Source organism: Kogia breviceps, chromosome 14 (genome assembly GCF_026419965.1).
Source record: "Kogia breviceps isolate mKogBre1 chromosome 14, mKogBre1 haplotype 1, whole genome shotgun sequence".
Classification (NCBI taxonomy): domain Eukaryota; kingdom Metazoa; phylum Chordata; class Mammalia; order Artiodactyla; family Physeteridae; genus Kogia; species Kogia breviceps.
The window spans coordinates 29,474,327-29,493,780 of record NC_081323.1 but is presented as its reverse complement, the minus strand read 5'-3'; the positions used below and the strand labels follow the sequence as shown (position 1 = coordinate 29,493,780).

The following is a 19,454-nucleotide window of genomic DNA, read 5'->3' as shown; positions in this document are numbered from 1 at the left end:
GTAGTAGTGTTTTCCTTTACTGCTCTGCTCTGTATTTTAAAATACTTCTGCTTGGCCAAATTAATTAAGATATCTCCAAACAAAGGACTAAGTCTGGTGTTAAATGGGGTCAGGAAGATATGTTCAAGACATATCGCTGTTAATTGAAAAGGCAGGTTTTGCAGTTGTGAGTATGGTATAATTCCATCGTAATTTTAAATCTAGGCATGGTGCTATGGAGTCACATATATAAACAAAGACACATAAAAAAACAGATGTCTATTTTCATAGCTATAGATACTGGGAGGTTTACAGAATCAATAGGAAGCTGGAGGAGCAGGCTTGGAAAATGGGCAGGAATCAGGGCAGTTGCAGAAAGTCCTGGAGCAGGAGATGAGACAGTCACATTTCAGTCTGGCCAGGAATGACTGACCCACCAATGGATACTACTTCCACACACCAGTTCTCGGTGTGCTTCATCTCCACGACACCCACTCCTGTGCACCAGAACTTCAAGCAGGGGTCCTTACTCAGTCAAGTGCGATGGCTGCCAGAGGGTGGGAAGATGGGGAGCTGGCATCCTTCACCTCTGTGGAGGAGAGGTATCCAGGGCACCACCAGAACAGGGGTCTACTCTGATTATCATTTGCTGCTTCACTTAAAAAAGCAAAAAACATCAGTTGTTACTGATCCTTATGTATTTGTTCCTAAGTCATTTTTCCACTTATACCTTCTTGGAAAAAAAATGAAAAATTGGTATAGTCCAAAAAAATAAGCTGTTGTAGATAAAAGGGGCTTTTCGGGGGGGACCTCTGGCTAATAGTCTGTCTTCTATAGTCCTTTTCCTTTTCTGTTATAGAATCTCAAGAATGGTATTTTTAAATGAAATAGCTTGTAAAGTCTAGAAAAAAGTTGCAACAGTACAGAAAGTCAGTCTGCTGCCTTCTTTCAGCTCACATAGTCCCGCAGGGGCAGCTCTGGGTTTGGTTTCTAATTATTAACCTTGTCTTTCTAGGCTAACCCGCACAACTACGACGCATGGTTCGATTACCTGCGCTTGGTGGAAAGCGACGCAGAGGCAGAGACGGTGCGGGAAGTCTATGAGCGAGCCATCGCCAACGTGCCGCCTGTGCAGGAGAAGAGGCACTGGAAGCGCTACATCTACCTGTGGATCAACTATGCCCTCTACGAGGAGCTGGAGGCGAAGGTACAGAACCTAGTCCTGGGGTGGGTGGGGGCGGGCTCCTCCCCCTGTGTCTTGCCCCTGCTGGCGCGGCTGGGAACTGATACCACATTTTATAAGGTTGTTTGTTTTTTGGGGTCTTTTTTGGCTGTGTTGGGTCTTCGTTGCTGCACATGGGTTTTCTCTAGTTGCAGGGAGCTGGGGCTACTCTTTGTTGCGGTGCACGGGCTTCCCATTGCAGTAGCTTCTGTTGTTGTGGAGCACGGGCTCTAGGTGCGTGGGCTTCAGTAGTTGTGGCTCATGGGCTCTAGGCGCACAGGCTCAGTAGTTGTGCACAGGCTTAGTTGCTCCGCAGCATGTGGGATCTTCTTGGACCAGGGATCAAACCCGCGTCCCCTGCATTGGCAGGCAGAACCACTATGCCACCAGGGAAGTCCCTTCTGCCACATTTTAAACTCTGTACACCTGTAGTGGACACAGGTGAGGTGGTTTTTAGTTTTGCTGTATTTTTTTTAAACCTTGAGGTGCAACAAGATTATTACTTGGAACTTGAAAGGGAGCAGTGAAGTAACTAGCCCTTAGTTTCATTATTTATAGTTTCCTGGGGTTTCTCATGTAGAGGGATCACAGCTGATTGCACATTCTTACTTTTAGCAAATTTTCAGAAATTGGTTGTGTGTAAGTTAATAGGAAAAGGTTAACTTTCTGCTGTTGATCCGAGACTGTAGAACATCTTTGTTTCTGCTGTCAGGCAAAAGAGTTTGAGGGCTGTATTGTGGGTGATTCTGTGATCAAAGTTTGATGGCCAGAGGCAGTTCAATTTTGATCATAAATGCAATCAGGGTTTGAAAATAACTTGTAGAAACATACTCAATGTTAGGGGTGTATATTTTTATTAGTAATAGTAAAATTAGTATTAGTAATAGACGTGAATATTTTGTGCAAATTTCTTATCCTAATGCAGGATCCGGAGAGGACAAGACAAGTTTACCAAGCCTCTTTGGAACTCATTCCTCATAAAAAGGTATGTTTGCTCTAAGTGTTCTGTTCCAGACACGTCAAACTCCTGCATCTGTTACTTGTGAAATAATTCAGTGAAATCATATTAATTGATTGGCTCTTCCCTGTGCTAGGCTCTGTGGAAAACATAAATAAGAATAAGGTACACTCTTTGCCTCTGAAAACAGCTTACAGTCTAGTTGAGCGGGCAGCCTGTGTTAAGTGACCAATGACTGATACAGATGCTAATGGAGAAATTCCAGGAGGATGGTAATCAGAAGAGACTGAGCTCAGCATGAGAGGGGACAGCCAACCGGCTGCTGGCACCTGCGTGGTCATCTGCAGGTGCAGGGAACACGCGTGTTCTGGGAATGGTTGACACGTGATCTCTGTGTATTTCCCAGCATGAGAGACAGAGGTGTTGACCGAGTTGCCTTCTAGAATAGAGGGGCGTGTTCTGCCTGATCACAGCACACCCACAAACAAAGCTGCCTCTCAGTAGGGGCTGCAGAGCCCTGTGTTATAGTGAAGTGTCTAGATTACTGTTCCTAATTTCTGTCAAATATTGTCATCTTAGCTTATAAATGAGAAGATATGTCCATCCTAGCTCTGAAGTTTTAGGGAAGTTCGTCTGTGGCCCTTGTTAATTTAAATTTAACTTACGTGAGTTTTTGTGCTTTTGTTTTCTAGTTCACATTTGCCAAAATGTGGTTACTGTATGCACAGTTTGAAATAAGACAGAAAAATTTACCATTTGCCAGAAGAGCTTTGGTGAGTGAAGAAAGGCTCAAGATGCATCCTTAAGTCCTTCGAGAAGGAAATTAAAATCTTAATGCTTACAGGTTATGTAATTCCTCCTGAGAAGGCAGCAGAAATACTGTGCCTTTATAACCTGAGAATTGTTCGAAAGCACGGCCTTTGAAGAAAGATTGGGTGATGATGCTTAAGTTATTCTGTGTCGACATTGGACAGTTAGAGCTGCCAGTTACCAGATCTTTCCTCCGGCTAGAGACGTCGAATCTTAGATCTTTAGTATTCTGATCCTGTACAAGATTTTTGGTGTATTAAGTGCACCTTCCTCTTAACAAGTGTTCTAAAATTTCTTAATAGGATCAGATGCAGCTATCCTTCTGGTAAGCTACTCTCACCCTGGCTGTGGGCAGCAGGGTTCGTCCCTTGATTATCCTCTTACTCATGGGAGGTGTTGTCCATCTGACATCCGCATTCACTAGGACATCCTGAGAAACCAGGTGAAATTCAAAATAGTTTTCCGAACAGTTCTGGAACACTATCCCTTGCGAAACAGGCCGACTTGACAGCTGAGTGAATTGGAGGGTTTCCTTTGGTCTCTGTCGAGCCAGTTTGAGCAGAGGGGGAGGGTGGTGTGCCATGTTGACGCGCCAAGGCTCTTGCTCAGTGGAGAACAGCTTCTAGGCCCGGCTGAGGATGTCTGCACAAGTCAGACCCACTCAGGCATCACAGTGTTCGGTTGTCTTCTTTTCCAGGGAACTTCCATAGGCAAATGTCCAAAGAACAAGTTATTTAAAGGTTACATAGAACTGGAGCTACAGCTTCGAGAATTTGACAGATGCCGGAAGCTTTATGAAAAGTTCTTGGAATTTGGGCCTGAAAATTGTACCTCTTGGATTAAATTTGCAGAATTAGAGACAATCCTTGGTGATATCGAGAGAGCCCGGGCCATCTACGAGTTAGCCATCAGTCAGCCACGCTTGGACATGCCGGAGGTGAGGCCCGCAGGGTGACTATGGCTTTATCTTAGACGCTTGCCCAGTGTTACTTCAGATGACCTTCTGAGTATGTGTGCCTCTTAGAGCATAAAGACCATCTCACCTATAGTCTTCTTCACTCAGATTAGGACTTCCTGTTTTGGAGACAGGAAGGCGGGGAAGCAACCCTCTCTAGTCGGGTAGCACAGCACAACACAGCCCCACTGTGACACCAGGATGAATTGGGATCTTATTGGTGGGATCTTCCTCCCTTTCTCTTAACAGAAGGCTAAAGAGGATGAGCCAGGGCAGCGCAGTCAAGGCCACCCGGAGAACAAGGGAGGTAAAGGTTGAGACTGCACAGCCCCAGATCCCTCTGGTGCAGTTTTGCCTGGATTAGGTTCTCACTAAACCAGGATGTTCCTGGAGGTACCACTGCCCCTGTCCGGGCCGGCCACAGGGCCTGAAATCATCCCATCAGGATCTAAGCTTGAGCCGCGAGGTGACACCACACCACAGCTCGGACAGTGCGAACCTCTCAGAGACCACTGAGCGAGCTCAGTGACTCTTGCTCTGGTGTGACCCTGCACTGACCGGTTCACCAGGCCCCGCTGACTGCCCTGGGCAGGGCTTTATGTGTCACTGGTCCCATCACTTGGCCTCAGCCACTCCACAGACTGCGGCCTCCAGGCATCTGGGCCACGTCTTCCTGGTCCCTGCGCCCTGACGGGCTGTGCCAAGCAGGTGGGCAGCTGTGCCCTGGATGCTTGTTGAGTTGGACTCAGGCACATCAGGGAACTTAGAGTGGAGACAGAAACGGTGTGCACTGGCTGATCCAGGCCTGTTTTCTCCCCACAAGTCCGTGGTATGTGGCAGCCTCATGACAGTGCCTGGGAGGTTTGGCAAGTTTCCCTGCTCTTCTTGATAAGTCCAGAAGAGAATCCAAAAATGAACCCAAGGTCTTTTTTCTCATAATGTAGACACTTAGCCAAATTTTGGCCAGTCTGTAAACACCAGTATTATTTCTTGTATCCACATACGGTCTGTTCCTTAATTGGTCATGAAAGTTGTAGGTTCCTAGATTTCCTAGGTTGGAATGCTAGTTAGGCGGTGCTTTGGATAGGAGCATGTTGCTTCTTAAATGTCAAGACCGACCTATGAAGTTATTTTTCTTAGGTGCTTTGGAAATCATATATTGATTTTGAAATTGAGCAGGAAGAAACTGAAAGAACACGAAGTCTTTACCGACGATTGCTTCAACGGACACAACATGTCAAGGTATCCTGTGCTTTGTGGGTTATCTTTAATTTTGCTTGAATCAGCAGTCCGGAAGAAATAGTGTATTTCTATATTTTAAGTGTGTGTGATTTTTTAATATATTTATTTTAAATGATTTCCTTTTACAGAGAGCTTGTCTCAGAGGACTTTGGAATGTTAAGCTTATACCAGGTCAATATTTATACTGCGTGTAAATAACTTGGATATCATAGGGTTGAATAAAAAATTAAACTTCAGGGTTTTGAGACTCTTTCAGACACCTAATTGGATATAGAAGCAGACTGCTTCACCATTACTATATAGAAGCATCTAGTCAATATGGTGTATTGGAATACTAGAGATGAACACGTTACTATGCTCAGATGTCACTAACAAGAAATTAGCTTTATTATTACATTATTGTTTTCTGGGTGACATGGTTAATTTGGTTCTGTAATAATATTTTTTAAGGTATGGATCAGTTTTGCACAGTTTGAGCTGTCCTCAGGGAAGGAAGGAAGTTTGGCTAAATGCAGACAAATTTATGAAGAGGCTAACAAAACCATGCGAAACTGTGAAGAAAAGGAAGAGAGACTTATGTTGTTGGAATCTTGGCGAAGTTTTGAAGATGAATTTGGAACAGTATCGGATAAGGAGAGAGTAGACAAACTCATGCCAGAGAAAGTCAAGAAGAGAAGAAAGGTCCAAGCTGATGATGGGGTAAGAACTGAGCCCCTGAGCTGGTCCTTTCATGCCAGCTGAGCAGAAATGCACCCGACTTTGAAATGCGTACTTTTAAGTGGCATGTATACAATCTGAGAAGGGGGGTTGACAGCTGGAGGAGGAGACAGTCACAGTCTGGCTACCGTGGCAACACAGCAGGGTGTATGGTCCACCCAGGGCTGGAGAACGGGGGGTGGGGGTTGGCAAAGGTTCTTTATGGTTCTTGCTTCCAGAAACTGTATGAAATGTATTTCCAGAGCATTAAGCAGGAGGTCACGGTGGAGGGAATTGAAACTCAGCCTTTAGGTAGGAGCCAGTCCAGAGAAGGCTTTGTAGGCTACAGTAAAGCTCTGACACAGTTGGTGTCTCCTGCGGGTTGATGAGGGGCTTCGTTGGAGGGTCTGTTGGGAGGCTATTGTAAGCAAAGCAAGGTGGTGTTGGGAGCTGGGTCCAGGGCGACCTTTAGGAAGTGAAATCAGTGCCCGATTGGAGGTGGGATGCAAAGGCAGGGAGTCAGGATAATCACAGATTATGGCTTTCACTACTGGGTAAATACTAAGTAAATCTTTAAAAATTTAAAGACTTACGTAAGACTGCAAGATGGGGTTGAAGAGACTGTCTTCTTGATTGACCATACAGGAGCTATGCTTAGATTTTTAGGGCATTTTCCACCAGGTTGTAGCTCTCAGTGAGCTACAGCTGCAGCAACACCCATCCAACAGCAATTACTCCCACTCTACCGGGCCAGGCCCTTCTAATTTCTCTTTGAAAATTCTACTTTCGAGTAGACTTTGATGTTGTTTTGCACAATGAAGATAAGTTGAATTTGAACCCTGGGTTTCCCAGTGAGAGTTCTCCACTTTAACTGATATGTATTCCAGCCATGTGTCAGCTTATCTTTTAACTGTTTTACTTTTTTCCTGTAGTCGGATGCAGGCTGGGAAGAATACTATGATTACATCTTTCCGGAAGATGCTGCCAACCAGCCCAACCTCAAGCTCCTGGCCATGGCCAAACTGTGGAAGAAACAGCAGCAGGAGAAGGAGCCTGGCGAGCAAGACCTAGATGCGGACATTGCCGAGCAGGAATCCGGGCCTTCCTGTTCCTGTTGAGAGATGTTTCATTATTTTTATAGATTTATAGTTTAGAACTCTTGCAATTCCTGTAAGTTTTTGGATATTTCACCAGTGATTAATTGATGGGAATCTTTGGCAGCTACTTTTGAATTATTTTTAAAAGGTTCTTGGGTTAGTTAGGGGTGGGTTGCAAGTAAAGGAATTTTTTTAACTGTTAGATTTCTTTGAGTCTCAACATTTTGTGTTGTCCTAATGCATGATGCATTAGGAAATCTCATTAAGGTAACACTTAGCATGTCTTTTTGGTGGAACTGCAAAATTTTTGAAGTCTTTTTTTAGAAGTTGTCAGTTACATTTCACAGTAACTTTTCAGGTGAAGTTTTCTCATGCTTGCCTTCTTCATAAAGATGTTTTATGCATTCCTCTGAATCCTGTAACTTATTTACATCTTAAGAGTCACACTGACTTGAGTTCCATTCCCAGCTCTGCCACTTGGTGATATATTACCTTTATTTTCAGTTTCTTCACTCATAAAATGGGCATTTGCCAGCTCATTTTGAAGATTAAATTTTGAAAGGGAGTATTCCTGGCACAGAGTAAGTGCTGAATAAAATGTTCATTCCTGGCCACTTTCTTAAATATGTTCATTCCTTGTGGAATTGAATGTGCTTAGATTAATTTAACTTCTAAATAGCTACACCTTCTTAATGGCCATTTATACTAAGTGTTTTTGAAAACAGCAGTTAGAAAATAATTTTACAGTTACTGCCGTATTACCGAACAAGGTCTGTTTTTACCAGAAACATTTTAGTTGAATTTCAGTTATGCTGTAATGTCTCCCAAACTGGTTGAGCTCTGCAGTGGCTTGTTTAAAGAATAGTAATGTAAGAGCTGTGAAAAACAATGTCCCATGCTCCAGTGAGTTTGGGAAACCCTAGGTTAAGGGTTAAGCCTTGTTGACAAATCTCTTTATAGTTAGGCTTCTCAGGGCCCTTGATAACACTCCCTATACGTTATGAATCCCCAGGTGCAATGCTGGCTGTGTTTCCCAAACTTAATGGACAAGGGAATCATCTCTACCTAGAGCACCAATAAATGTTGCCCGGCGTGCTGCAGTAGACTGTCTACCTGTAAAACCTGACACGTTCAACTTAGCCTCGATTTAGAACGTGAAAAACAGCTGAGGTAACTATATGCTAAGTCATGAAACAAAGCAGCACAAGATGATAATGTACTTGCTGGCTGATATGCTGCTTATATTCTCAGGCAAAAAATACTTGCTTTAATTAACTCATCTGAGAGATTGTTTCCTTTAATCCAGCCTCTATTTCTCAAGCCTGTTGTTTTTTGGTTCACTGCACAAGCTGTTTGACTAGAACCATATCTTTGTGTTTTTTTCACCTATAAGGCCAATTAGCAAATTTATTGTTTGCAAATTTATTATTACATTTTCAAGTGTATTATTCACCCAAGGGAATATAAAAGCTAATCAATATAGTGTTAAATTGTATCTTGAAAATTGTTTGGGGGCAGAAGGAAATAGGACTAGCAGGTGAAAGCAACCTACTCTTAGCCTCGCTACTTCAGTCACCTGACCAGCTTGAGCTGCTGGGATCATGGGCTCTGACTTGAGTTCCAAGGTCTGTCCAGTCAGCGAAGAGGAGCACTGTGCTTGCTCTGAGTTGGCTAAGTGCACAGGGCCACGAGGTGAGATGAAAACAGGCCAGATGCTACTCTGACTAATCATAATCACGTTCTGTTTGTGTCGCATGTGTGTGTAAGGAAATTAACAGTCAAGTTCTCATGTAAACTCCTAAGGCCACTTTCGGGCAGGTGACGTGCCAGTGTGAAATGTATGAAAGAAAAAATTACTCTCCTGGGAGAACCTTACTTCTCTCTCACCCTCAACTCTACCAAAATAAGTCCTTTCAAAAGTAACAGGGTTTTAATAATCATTTCTGTGATTTACTTTGTTTTCTTTAGCTACTTTTACTCACTGGATATTTTCAGATATTGCATGTGATGAAAACTACACATGAAAATACGTGGTTAGCCTGTGATCTAATTACATGGCCTTTCTTTGGGAACTAGGTTCTTTTTCCCCTTTATTTTAGCATCTTTTTGTATTTTGAAAGGCAGGATTTTTAAGCAAAGCACCGTGAGACTAGACAAAAGACCTGAGACCATGGAAACAAGTATCTGGGAAGAACTTTGCAATACGCAGGACGCTTAAGTGTGCTGGGCAGGGACTGTCACAAGTAAGCATTTAAACAATGCCTTGTATATAAATGAAAAATGTAAGGGAAACAACATACCCTAAATTATGACCTTCTTCAATCCTGATAACCTGAGGTTTATAAGACCAACAAACTTCCATAAAACACTCAACAATGCATTTTATTATACATCTTAGATTTATACATTTCATATATGCTTTTAAAGCTTCAATTAACAGTTCAATACAAAATAAAAAATATATGCAGCAGTGGTTCTCAGGCACAGAATTTAGGAGGAGATTGGAGCAAGCTTTTTCCCTAGCATATCATGAATATTACATTGTGAACCATAACAGTGGAATGTTTCCTTTTGACCTAGCTGCCTTTTTTGGCTGAATTTTATTACAGTGGACAGCTTTAGAAGGTATGATATTGCTGATAGGAAACAAGACTTAAAGTTTATAACCTGTTTTCTTCTTGAAGTGTTTAAGATCTAAACGATTCCCTTTTCTCCTAATAGAGCTCCAGGATCATCTAATGAAAATAATATTGTCCATAAAATATCTGGAGCATCATCAGCCTAAGAACCACTGCTCATGGTTATTCAATGTCTTCCGGCCTCACAGGATGAGGTAATGGTATGATGGATTTCTTCTCAGTGTCCCTGGAAAGTGCTTTCCTCATATCTGTTAGGAAGCAAAGTTTAATGTAAGTACCCAAATGTCAGAACATTTTATATCAAATTTAAAGTGTATAGGTTAAAAAAAAAAAAAACTATGAGGTTTTGTCCCCTACCCCCACTTCTATCATATTCTAAGAAATGTATTTATAAGTGAGACTCAATCACAAGTACACCAAACCCCAGCTGGGATCCAGCTCTTCCTACAAATGTTCTTTTGACAGAAGCTTAGTAAAACGTGTCTGTACCAGTAAAACAATAATTGACAGTAATTAACCAATGTTAGTTAATGTAAGTTAATCAGTGGTAGGTTCGTAAGGGCAGGTTAAAGCAGATTTAAATATTATAGCTCAAATTTTAAATATGATTCTCTTAAGTGTATTAAAATAGCCGAGTATTTCAGTCCGTAGGATGAATGTAGACATTCGGCTTCCTCTCGGGGATACCACCCCAGAAGGGAGCTCACCGTAAGCATCCTCATCGGGCTCCCCGTTGCTGGCCGAATAGTACTCTATGACCGTCCTGTACACACTGTAGCCTAACTGCTTGTACATGTTGACTGCAACTTGGTTAGACACTCTTACAAAGAGATCAACAAAAAATCCACCCTTTCTGTAATTAAAAAAAAAAAAAAAAAAAATTAGAAGTCCTTGAAAATAATACTTACATAATTTTTAAAACTACTTTGACTATTCATAGCATGGTACTAATGGAACCCTGCAGCCAATTACATCATGTTATCAATTTTACTGCTGAGGATTTATGGCAATTATTTTGCAGTACAAAAAAGATAACTAACATTTCAAAACCTACAGGTTTTCTTAAAAGATAAACTTTAAAGAAAGCATTTTTTAACCATAATTCTGTTACCTGGCTTTAAAAAATTATTTGATATTACAGTGATTGATATGTTCATTTTACCAATTAGTCATACAATAGTTTCACCCACAGCCCCTTTCTTACCCAGGTCTCCATGTCCTGACTCGTGTGATCATCAGCGCCTTGCTTTATGCAGTAGACTTACCACCTGTTCTGGTTTAATTTCTCCTGTTTGTGAACGTCACCTGAATGGAGTCATACTTTATCTACTCTTAGTGACTCCCCTCTCAGTCGGTACTGAGTCAGCCCCCGGGGCAGCTAGAGCTTATCCGTCCTTGTCCATCCTCCCTGTGTTTAGTGTGTCCCTGTATGGACACACTATGAGATGTCTGTGGTCCTATACATTATCAGCTATGCAGCTACGAGTATTTTTGTTGCATGTCTCGCAGTACGATATCTAAGGTCTGCAGTTAGGAGTGTCACTAATGGCTCACAGGGACACCTTCAACTTTATCAGATAATGCCTGTCTCCCAGTGCACGTGTGCCACCTGACACCCCCACAGGAGGGGGTAGACTCCACCCCACAGGGGTGGGTTGGAGCTGCTGACATTCTTATTTTTGTAAGTCTTATGATACAGTGGCATCTCAGGGCAATTTTAGCTGGCATTTCTGATTACTAACAAGGCTGATTTTATTTGTGTCAACTATTTAGATTTCTCATTCTGTATGGTCTTTCACACTTTATTTTTCTCCCCCTCCCCGGAAGTTCTCTATGTATTCTGGATATTCAACCCTTGGTGCAAGTCTTTTCCCCAATTTGCAAATCTTTTTCCAATTTGTGACTTGTCATTATCCTTATGTATTGTTTGATGAACAAAGTTACCACACTCTAGTGAAGTTGAATTATGAACCTTTTACAGTTAGCACTTTTTAGGGCTTGAGAAGTCTTTTTCTACCCTGAGGTCATGGAGACACTCTCCTTTGAAAGGTGCTCCTAAGGGCATTTTAGTTTTGCTCTTCACATATAGGTTTTTAATAAATATGGAATTGATTTGTGTATGATAAGGTACTAATGTGGGAAAAATCTTACGAATATCCAGTGGTGCCACCACGTTTATTGGAAAGTGTATCCTTCCCTACCACTGATCTGCAGTTGCCTCCTCCAAGGTGTCTAAATCCTTGTGTTCCTGAATCTGTGTCTCAAATTCTGTTCCACTAGCCTAGACAATTACTCCACTCACTTTTTTGTTGTTCAAGAGTGTCTTACCTCTGTTTGGCTCCTTCCTCCTTCCATTCCCTGTAAGTTTCAGAATCAACGCACGGAAAAGACTTGAGATTTGGGCTGCAGTTATGCTTACTCTGTTGGATCAGTTACCTGTCTACTGTAGAGACAGGTAACTCTATGCTGCAGAGGTAGTTCCTCTGTACTGTCTCTGGGTAGAGTCGTATAAACTTCAGAGAGGTCTTGCACAGCTTTAGTTAGATTTCTCCTAAGGGCTTACTGTACTGATGCCAATGCAAATTGCATCCTCTTCTAAATGTTACTGTTCGTATAGAAAAGCAATTTAATTTATACTAACTTTATATCCAACAACTTAGCTTAACTTTTACTAGATTTCTTCCTGTAGGTTTTCTATTTGTACAATCTTACCTATCCAAAATAACGGTTTTGTTTCTTCTCAATCCTTTTATTTTTCTTGCTTCACTTGTATGGTAGAGGATTTCCAGTAAATTACTGAAGAGAAGCCGACTTTAGGCATCCTGTCCTGTCCTGTCCCGGAAAGCATTCATGCATCACCACTCATATTTACTACAGGTTTCAGTAAATACTCTTTTTTCAGGTTAAGTAAGTAAGTTTTTCCCTTTCTTTTGCTAACAGTTTTTATCAAGAGTGAACACTGGATTGTATCAAAGCATTTTCTACACTTACTGAGATAAAAAATATTCTTATTCAGCCTATTAACTGGTAGAATACATTCTAATATTAAAAATATGTCATCCGTTTTCATGAACTGCTGAATCCATTTTGCTAAGAATTTTCTGGGACTTTGCATCTGTCATGAGATTTTCCTTCCTCATGTCTCTTGTCAGGTTTTGTGATTGTTCCCTTTTTGTGTGTAAATTTCTTAATTTGTCAGTGAAATTTGCCAGAGAAGCCATAGCTTTCTTTGTGGAAAGATTCTGGCTACTGACTGAAATTAGTTAAGGTAGGGGTCAGCTTGCAACCTAAGAATGGTTTTTTACAATTTTGAAGGGTTGTTAAAATACATATGTGAAAGCAATAGAGACCTTGGGTGGCCTGTGAAGCCTTAACGTTTACTGTCTGGCCCAGAAAAGTTTGTTGACCCTTTTTTATTCTCATAATTATTGAAATATGTGACTGTTAATTTAAGCACACCCTGTTAGAATTTGCATGATAATTTAAAAATTACTTTGATCTTTTCTGTATCTTTAATCTTTATACATTTTTCCTGTAAATAATACAGTTCTGACAGTCTATCATTTTTAATGCTTTGAGTGTAGGTATACAATGTTATACATCAAACTCTAGAGCTTATTCTTCTTGCTGAATTGAAACTTTAGTAACCTGACATTTCCCCCTTCCCCAGCCACCACCATTCCACTCTTCATGAATTTAACCACTTTAGGTATCTAAGTGGAATCACGCAATACTTGCTTCCTGTGCCTGGTTCACTTGGCATAATGTCTTTGTCTTTTAACTGGAGTCATTAGTCCAGGACTAAACATTTACTGTTGTTATTTATCAATTATACTTGGATTCATTGCTACCACCTTATTTCATGCTTTTTATTTGTTTTGCTACTTTAGTTTCCTTTTTTCTTTTGAATTGATTTCTATTTTTCTCTTTGGATATTACATACTGTTTCTATTTTTAGTGTACACATTTTAATGTGTACATTAAAAATACATGTATATATGTATGTGTGTATATATACATACACACACCCCTACACAAATATAGGTCACTTAAATCTTAGCAACTATTATAATCAAAGTTTAGAAACTGGAAGGGAAGGGAGCATAATGGTTTTCTACTCTGAGGTGGTCTATCCTATAAATACATTAAATCTGATGTGCAATTAGAACACAGTTCCTAACTCCCTGCCAGCTATACATGATAATGCCAAATACTTGTTTTCAACAAGATATGGCATTTAACCAATATGTGTAAACTACAATCTTGCTAAAGATTTCCTCCTCTTCTGTATTCACTCTAGGAAGAATTTTCTTAAGTTCTTAAGGACTAGACTTTTTCAGCTAAATTAAGAATGAGCTCAGGTTCCTCTTGCCCTTGACTTGGCTCGGTGTTTTCAGGCCATGGTTACTTCTATAAAATGTTCCACTTTAATGGATTTAATAAAAGTAACAACATAGTGAGTGTTTGTTTGACACATAAAACAGGTCTGAAAAAAAAAAGCCACTGTTTGTAGTTCTCAAACTCATGGAAGTGCATATTTCAAATGTATGGGGAAAACGTAGGCAAATCTTACATGTTGGACACTGGCAAACTATTAGCTTTATATAGTTCACAAATACACATCATATCACATTATATTCCTTTTTGGTGACATAGTATCTTTACAGAGCCAGGCTTTTGGCAATTCCTGTGATTAAAAACCCCAGGACCACATGAAACTCAACATGAAACAAGAATGCTGGCAGTTCTGCAGAATCTGGTTCCAAGGTTTGAGAAGCCATGCAATGCCCAGCAGGTGCACACATCTCATTAGGAGGTAACCACTTATTTAACCATGAAATGAAAATATTTTTTTCTTTCAATTTGTTTTTTCCAAATAGCTACTAGTTTGCAGGACACAACTGCTTAAGACTACACTTTTGTTTAGCCTGGGGCACTATGAAAAAAATTACTGAGATGCCAAGGACAGTGTTAACAAAGAATCTGGAAACACCTGCCACAGTGGCAAGAACACTAACAGAAACCTTGAGGGCTAGATTTTTGATTCCACTAATTACCCAGCTCATAAGCCTATGGCAGGTCACTCACTCTGCCTTAATTTTCCTCAGTGGCCAAACAGGGACAATAGTATCACTCTGGATATGTGACAGAATTGTTGTAAGGACTATTAGAGACTGAAAATGAAATTCCTATGAAATTGCATCATGACAGATATTCAATCTGAAGGAAAAAATCTGATAAAACATTCACCAAGAGAAAACTCAAATGGTTAGAGTTCAAAAATCATTTGCAAAGCAGGCGCCTACCTTTCTGAAATCTCCTCTAATAACTCCATAAGCTTAGCAGCCAGACCAAGGCGTCGGAATTCCGGGGCAACAGACAGAGCTGTGACGTGCCCATGCCACTCTTCCCTCGCCACCGAGCCTTCTGCTTTGCCCATGACTGCCAATGAAAGATCACATCCAGTAACTAAACACGAGGATTTACACATACAGAAATGCTGTTTGGTACATTTTTATTATAAAGGAAACTAATGACCAAGTTCTGATCTTTAAGTAATACTTAAAAGTCATCAAGCTAATGGTTATTAATGCTTTTACTTGATACGTATTTTTAAAAATATCTACATTTCATGTGGGTATGTATGTGTATCATGTACACATAACAGATGATCTACAGCTCAAATTTTTGTTAGCAATGCAACCAAGTCTGTCTGGGTCACTGCTCTATCCCCTGGGGCTAGCATAGTACCTAAAACAGAATGGATCAGAATGGATCAGAAGGGATCAGTGAGCTGTCAAATGGTTGAAAAGGAAATAAAATTATGGGCATAATGATTATACTTTCAGTTCTGTGATCAACCTAAAATAATCAGTTAAAACTTATATTTTAATCTCAACTGCCTATCCAAAAAAGTACTAGTGGTATTATACTTACTATAACCCATTAACTCTCCACCAGGGGCCTCTGCAACAATGAAGTACTCTGGCCAGTGGGCGAGGTACTGTAAGTAAAAAGGAATCCCATACTAGAGTCTTGTTAAGGAGGATGCAAAGTAATGGACAGACTTCTTCATGAAAGGGATATTTTAAAGTTTCCTTTAAAAAACATATTGTTTATTGTTTATCCCCAGCCATATGTATGACTTCTATAATCAATTTATTAGATGAAATATTTAGGTTAAGCATTAATTTTTAAGAAAATTGCCTGAATATATATAAACTCAAATGTGACTGGAGACAGTGGCATCCAATAGACAGCAGAGAACCAGGCTCCCAAATTCTACAGTCTATCTCCCCCGCTGCTCACACTGTGTCTAGATCCCTGCACAGCACTTTATCGATAATCACCTGATACTCTTACTCCTTTACTGCCTCCCCTTAGAACTTGTATGCCATGTTCCCTCTATTCCTGGCACTTGGCAAACAGCACATGCTCAGTATGTTTATTTTTCCATAATTGCACTGGGAAATTAACGACTAGTTCCTACATTAGCTTCAGCCATGGGACAGTGAAAATAACTTTAAAATATTTCCAAAGGCTACTTAACAAACCCAGTTTTTTCCCCTCCACCAATTCAAGGTCTCCACTTCTAGTAATGCAAAAAAAAAAAAAAAAGCTGAGTTAAAAGTGAATGAGTATTGCTCATTACATAACTCTTCAACCCTGGTGTCCTTGCTGACTTGTACTCATTCCTGTCCTCCTTATTAGTATAAGCTTGCTGATGCAGTTCTATAAGGGGACACCATCAACCATTTTTTAAAAACTTCCTGGAAAATCTGTTTCTCCTCTGAAGGACAGCCTTTATTCTGTCTCTTCAAGCATAACCCTTAGCATGGCAGCCAACAAGTCTTTCTGCCATCCAGCCACAGACATCATAACCATCTCTTCTCTGGCTACTGGAGGAGCCCCCGGCTCAAGCTCATGGACCAAGAAGCACTGACAGGTTACTCTGAAACATGGCCTCACCTGGATTTCTGGGACTTCTGCCAAAAACTTTTTTTAAGTGTAACGGGAAGCACACCATATAAATTGATTTGCATCCTAATACTTTCCCTTATATACAGTGAAAAGTTTTCTGTCATGCAGAATTCTTCAAAATCCTTTTACTTTTTTATAAACATGGAAAAGTCATAATTTTTAAAATACAAATGATGTTTTTTGCTTTTTCCACTCAACTTTGTTTCTGATATGTAGCCCTGTTGTTGCATGTATCTATAGTTGATTTTTACTGCTGTTACTGACATAACTCAAGGGCTAACAAAATAACAAACATTTTCTATAAAGAGCCAGATTGGGGGGTGGGGGAGTGGGTGATGAATTGGGACATTGGGATTGACGTATACACTATTGATACTATGTACAAAATAGATAACTAACGAGAACCTAAAGTATAGCACAGGGAACTAATTCTACTCAATGCTCTGTGGTAACCTAAATGGGAAGGAAATCGAAAAAGGAGGAAATATATGTATAACTGATTCACTTTGCTGTACACCTGAAACTAACAACACTGTAAAGCAACTATACTCCAATAAAAATCAAAAAGAAAACAAAAAAGGAGACAGTAAATATTCAAGGTTGTGTGGACCATATGGCCTCTGTTTCAGCTACTCAAACTGTGAAAACCACAACAAAACCTAAAGGAACTTCTCTATGTGGAAAAGGCCACAACTAGAATCAAGAAAATTACAAATGGGAAAGCTCACTGGTAAAGGCAAACATGAAGATAGGAAACCATCCACACATAAAAATCTGCAACCATGAGAAGAGTACAAATGCAGGATACTGGAAATACATTGGAAATTGAGACCAGCGACTTAAAACAGTCTTGTAGTTGTACAGACTGCTATATCAAAACCTCATGGGAACCACAAACCAAAAATCTGTGATACACAAAAAGAAAAAGCACTCCAAACAACACTAAAGATAGACATCAAATCACAAGAGAACAAGAGGAAAGGAAGAAAAAAGACCTTCAAAAACAAACCCCAAACAATTAACAAAACAACAGTAAAAACATTGATAATTACCTTAAATGTAAATGGATTAAATGCTTGAACCAAAGACACAAATACAAAAACAAGACACATATATATGCCATCTACAAGAGACCCACTTCAGATCTAGGGACACATACAGACAAAGTGAGGGGATGGGAAAAGGTATTCCATGCAAATGGAATTCAAAAGAAAGCAGTAGCAGCAATACTCATATCAGGCAAAACAAACTTTAAAGACTGTTACAAGAGATCAGGAAGGATACATCATGATCAAGGGATCAATCCAGGAAGAGGATGTAACAGTTGTAAATATATAGGCACCCAACATAGGAGCACCTCAATACATAAGGAAAAAAAATGCTAACAGCTATAAAAAGAGAAGTCGACAGTAACACAATAATAGTGGGAGACTTTAACATGCCACTTTCATCAGTGGACAGATCATTCAGACAGAAAAATCAATCAGGAAACACAGGCCTTAAATGACACATTAGACCAGATGGCCTTAACTGATATTTATAAAACATTCCATCCAAAAGCAGAATACAATTTCTTCTCAAGTGCACGTGGAACATTCTCTAGAACAGATCACATACTGGGCCACAAATCAAGCCTCGGTAAATTTAAGAAAAATGAAATCACATCATACATCTTTTCTGACCACAAAGCTATGAGATTAGAAATCAATTAGAGGCAAAAAAACTGTAAAAAAAACACAAACACATGGAGGCTAAGCAATATGTTACTAAACGACCAATGGATCACTGAAGAAATCAAAGAGGAAATCAACAAGTACTTAGAGACAAATGACATCAAAAACATAGCAATGCAAAACCTATGGGACACAGCAAATGCAGTTCTAAGAGGGAAGTTTATAGCAATATAATCTTACCTCAGGAAACAAGAAAAATCTCAAATAAACAACCTAACCTTACACCTAGAGCAACCAGAGAAAGTACAAACAAAACACACCAGTTAGTAAAAGTAAAGAAATCATAAAGATCAGAGCAGAAATAAATGAGAGACAAAGAAAACAAAAAAGATCAATGAAACTAAAAGCTGCGTCTTTGAGAAGATAAACAAAATGGCTAAACCTTTAGCCAGACTCATCAAGAAAAAAAGGGAGAGCTCAAATCAATAAAATCAGAAATGAAAAATTTACAACTGACATCACAGATAAACAAAGAATCTAGTAGACTACTATAAACAACTGTATACCAATAAAACGGACAACCTAGAAGAAATGGACAAATTCTTAGAAAGATACAACCTTCCAAGACTGAACCAGAAAAAAATACAAAATATGAAGGGACTAATCCCAAGTACTGAAATGGAAACTGATTTAAAAACTTTCAGTAAAGAAAAGTCCAGGACCACATGGCTTCACAGGCAAATTCTATCAACATTTAGAGAAGAGTTAACACCTATCCTTCTGAAACTCTTCCAAAAAATTGCAGAGGAAGGAATACTCCCAAGCTCATTCTATGAGGCCATCCATCATCACCCTGATATCAAAACCAGACAAAGATACCACAAAAAAAAATTACAGGTCAGTATCACTGATGAACATAGATGCAAAAATCCTCAACCAAATACTAGTAAACTCAATCCAACAATACATTAAAAGGATCACACACCATAATCAAGTGGGCTTTATCCAAGGGATGCAAGGATGCTTTAATATCTGCAAATCAGTGTGATACACGACATCAACAAACTGAAGAATAAAAACCATATGATCATCTCAATAGATGCAGAATAAGCTTTTGACAAAATTCAACATCGATTTATGATAAGAACTCTCCAGAAAATGGGCATAGAGGAAATTTACCTAAACATAATAAAAGCCATATA

The 19,454-nt window shown here is 39.8% G+C and overlaps 2 protein-coding genes across 5 annotated transcripts in view; one reads left to right on the top strand and one right to left on the bottom strand.

The window, feature by feature from the left end:
* CRNKL1 (crooked neck pre-mRNA splicing factor 1) overlaps nt 1-19,454 on the top strand; it is a 58,604-nt gene that overhangs the window by 22,755 nt on the left and 16,395 nt on the right. Inside the window, exons 8-17 of one of the 4 annotated variants that reach the window (XR_010836627.1) lie at nt 995-1,186; nt 2,127-2,186; nt 2,852-2,932; nt 3,667-3,906; nt 5,065-5,166; nt 5,617-5,865; nt 6,795-7,032; nt 7,972-8,129; nt 9,080-9,202; nt 9,681-9,868. Coding sequence is in view for 1 of the 4 variants with exons in the window: in XM_059038846.2 (XP_058894829.1) it covers nt 995-1,186; nt 2,127-2,186; nt 2,852-2,932; nt 3,667-3,906; nt 5,065-5,166; nt 5,617-5,865; nt 6,795-6,980 (1,110 nt within the window). In the remaining 3 variants the exon portion in view is untranslated. Of the gene's footprint in view, nt 1-994; nt 1,187-2,126; nt 2,187-2,851; nt 2,933-3,666; nt 3,907-5,064; nt 5,167-5,616; nt 5,866-6,794; nt 7,574-7,971; nt 8,130-9,079; nt 9,203-9,680; nt 10,460-19,454 lie in introns of those variants that run through there. The other 3 variants (XR_010836626.1, XR_009331167.2, XM_059038846.2) reach the window with 3 other exon arrangements.
* NAA20 (N-alpha-acetyltransferase 20, NatB catalytic subunit) overlaps nt 9,321-19,454 on the bottom strand; it is a 33,598-nt gene continuing 23,464 nt past the window's right edge. Inside the window, exons 3-6 of the mRNA XM_059038854.2 lie at nt 15,536-15,626; nt 14,905-15,040; nt 10,306-10,451; nt 9,321-9,846 (exon numbers count right to left, since the gene is read on the bottom strand). Coding sequence (XP_058894837.1) covers nt 9,761-9,846; nt 10,306-10,451; nt 14,905-15,040; nt 15,536-15,626 — 459 coding nt within the window. The 3' untranslated portion in view covers nt 9,321-9,760. The remainder of the gene's footprint in view (nt 9,847-10,305; nt 10,452-14,904; nt 15,041-15,535; nt 15,627-19,454) is intronic.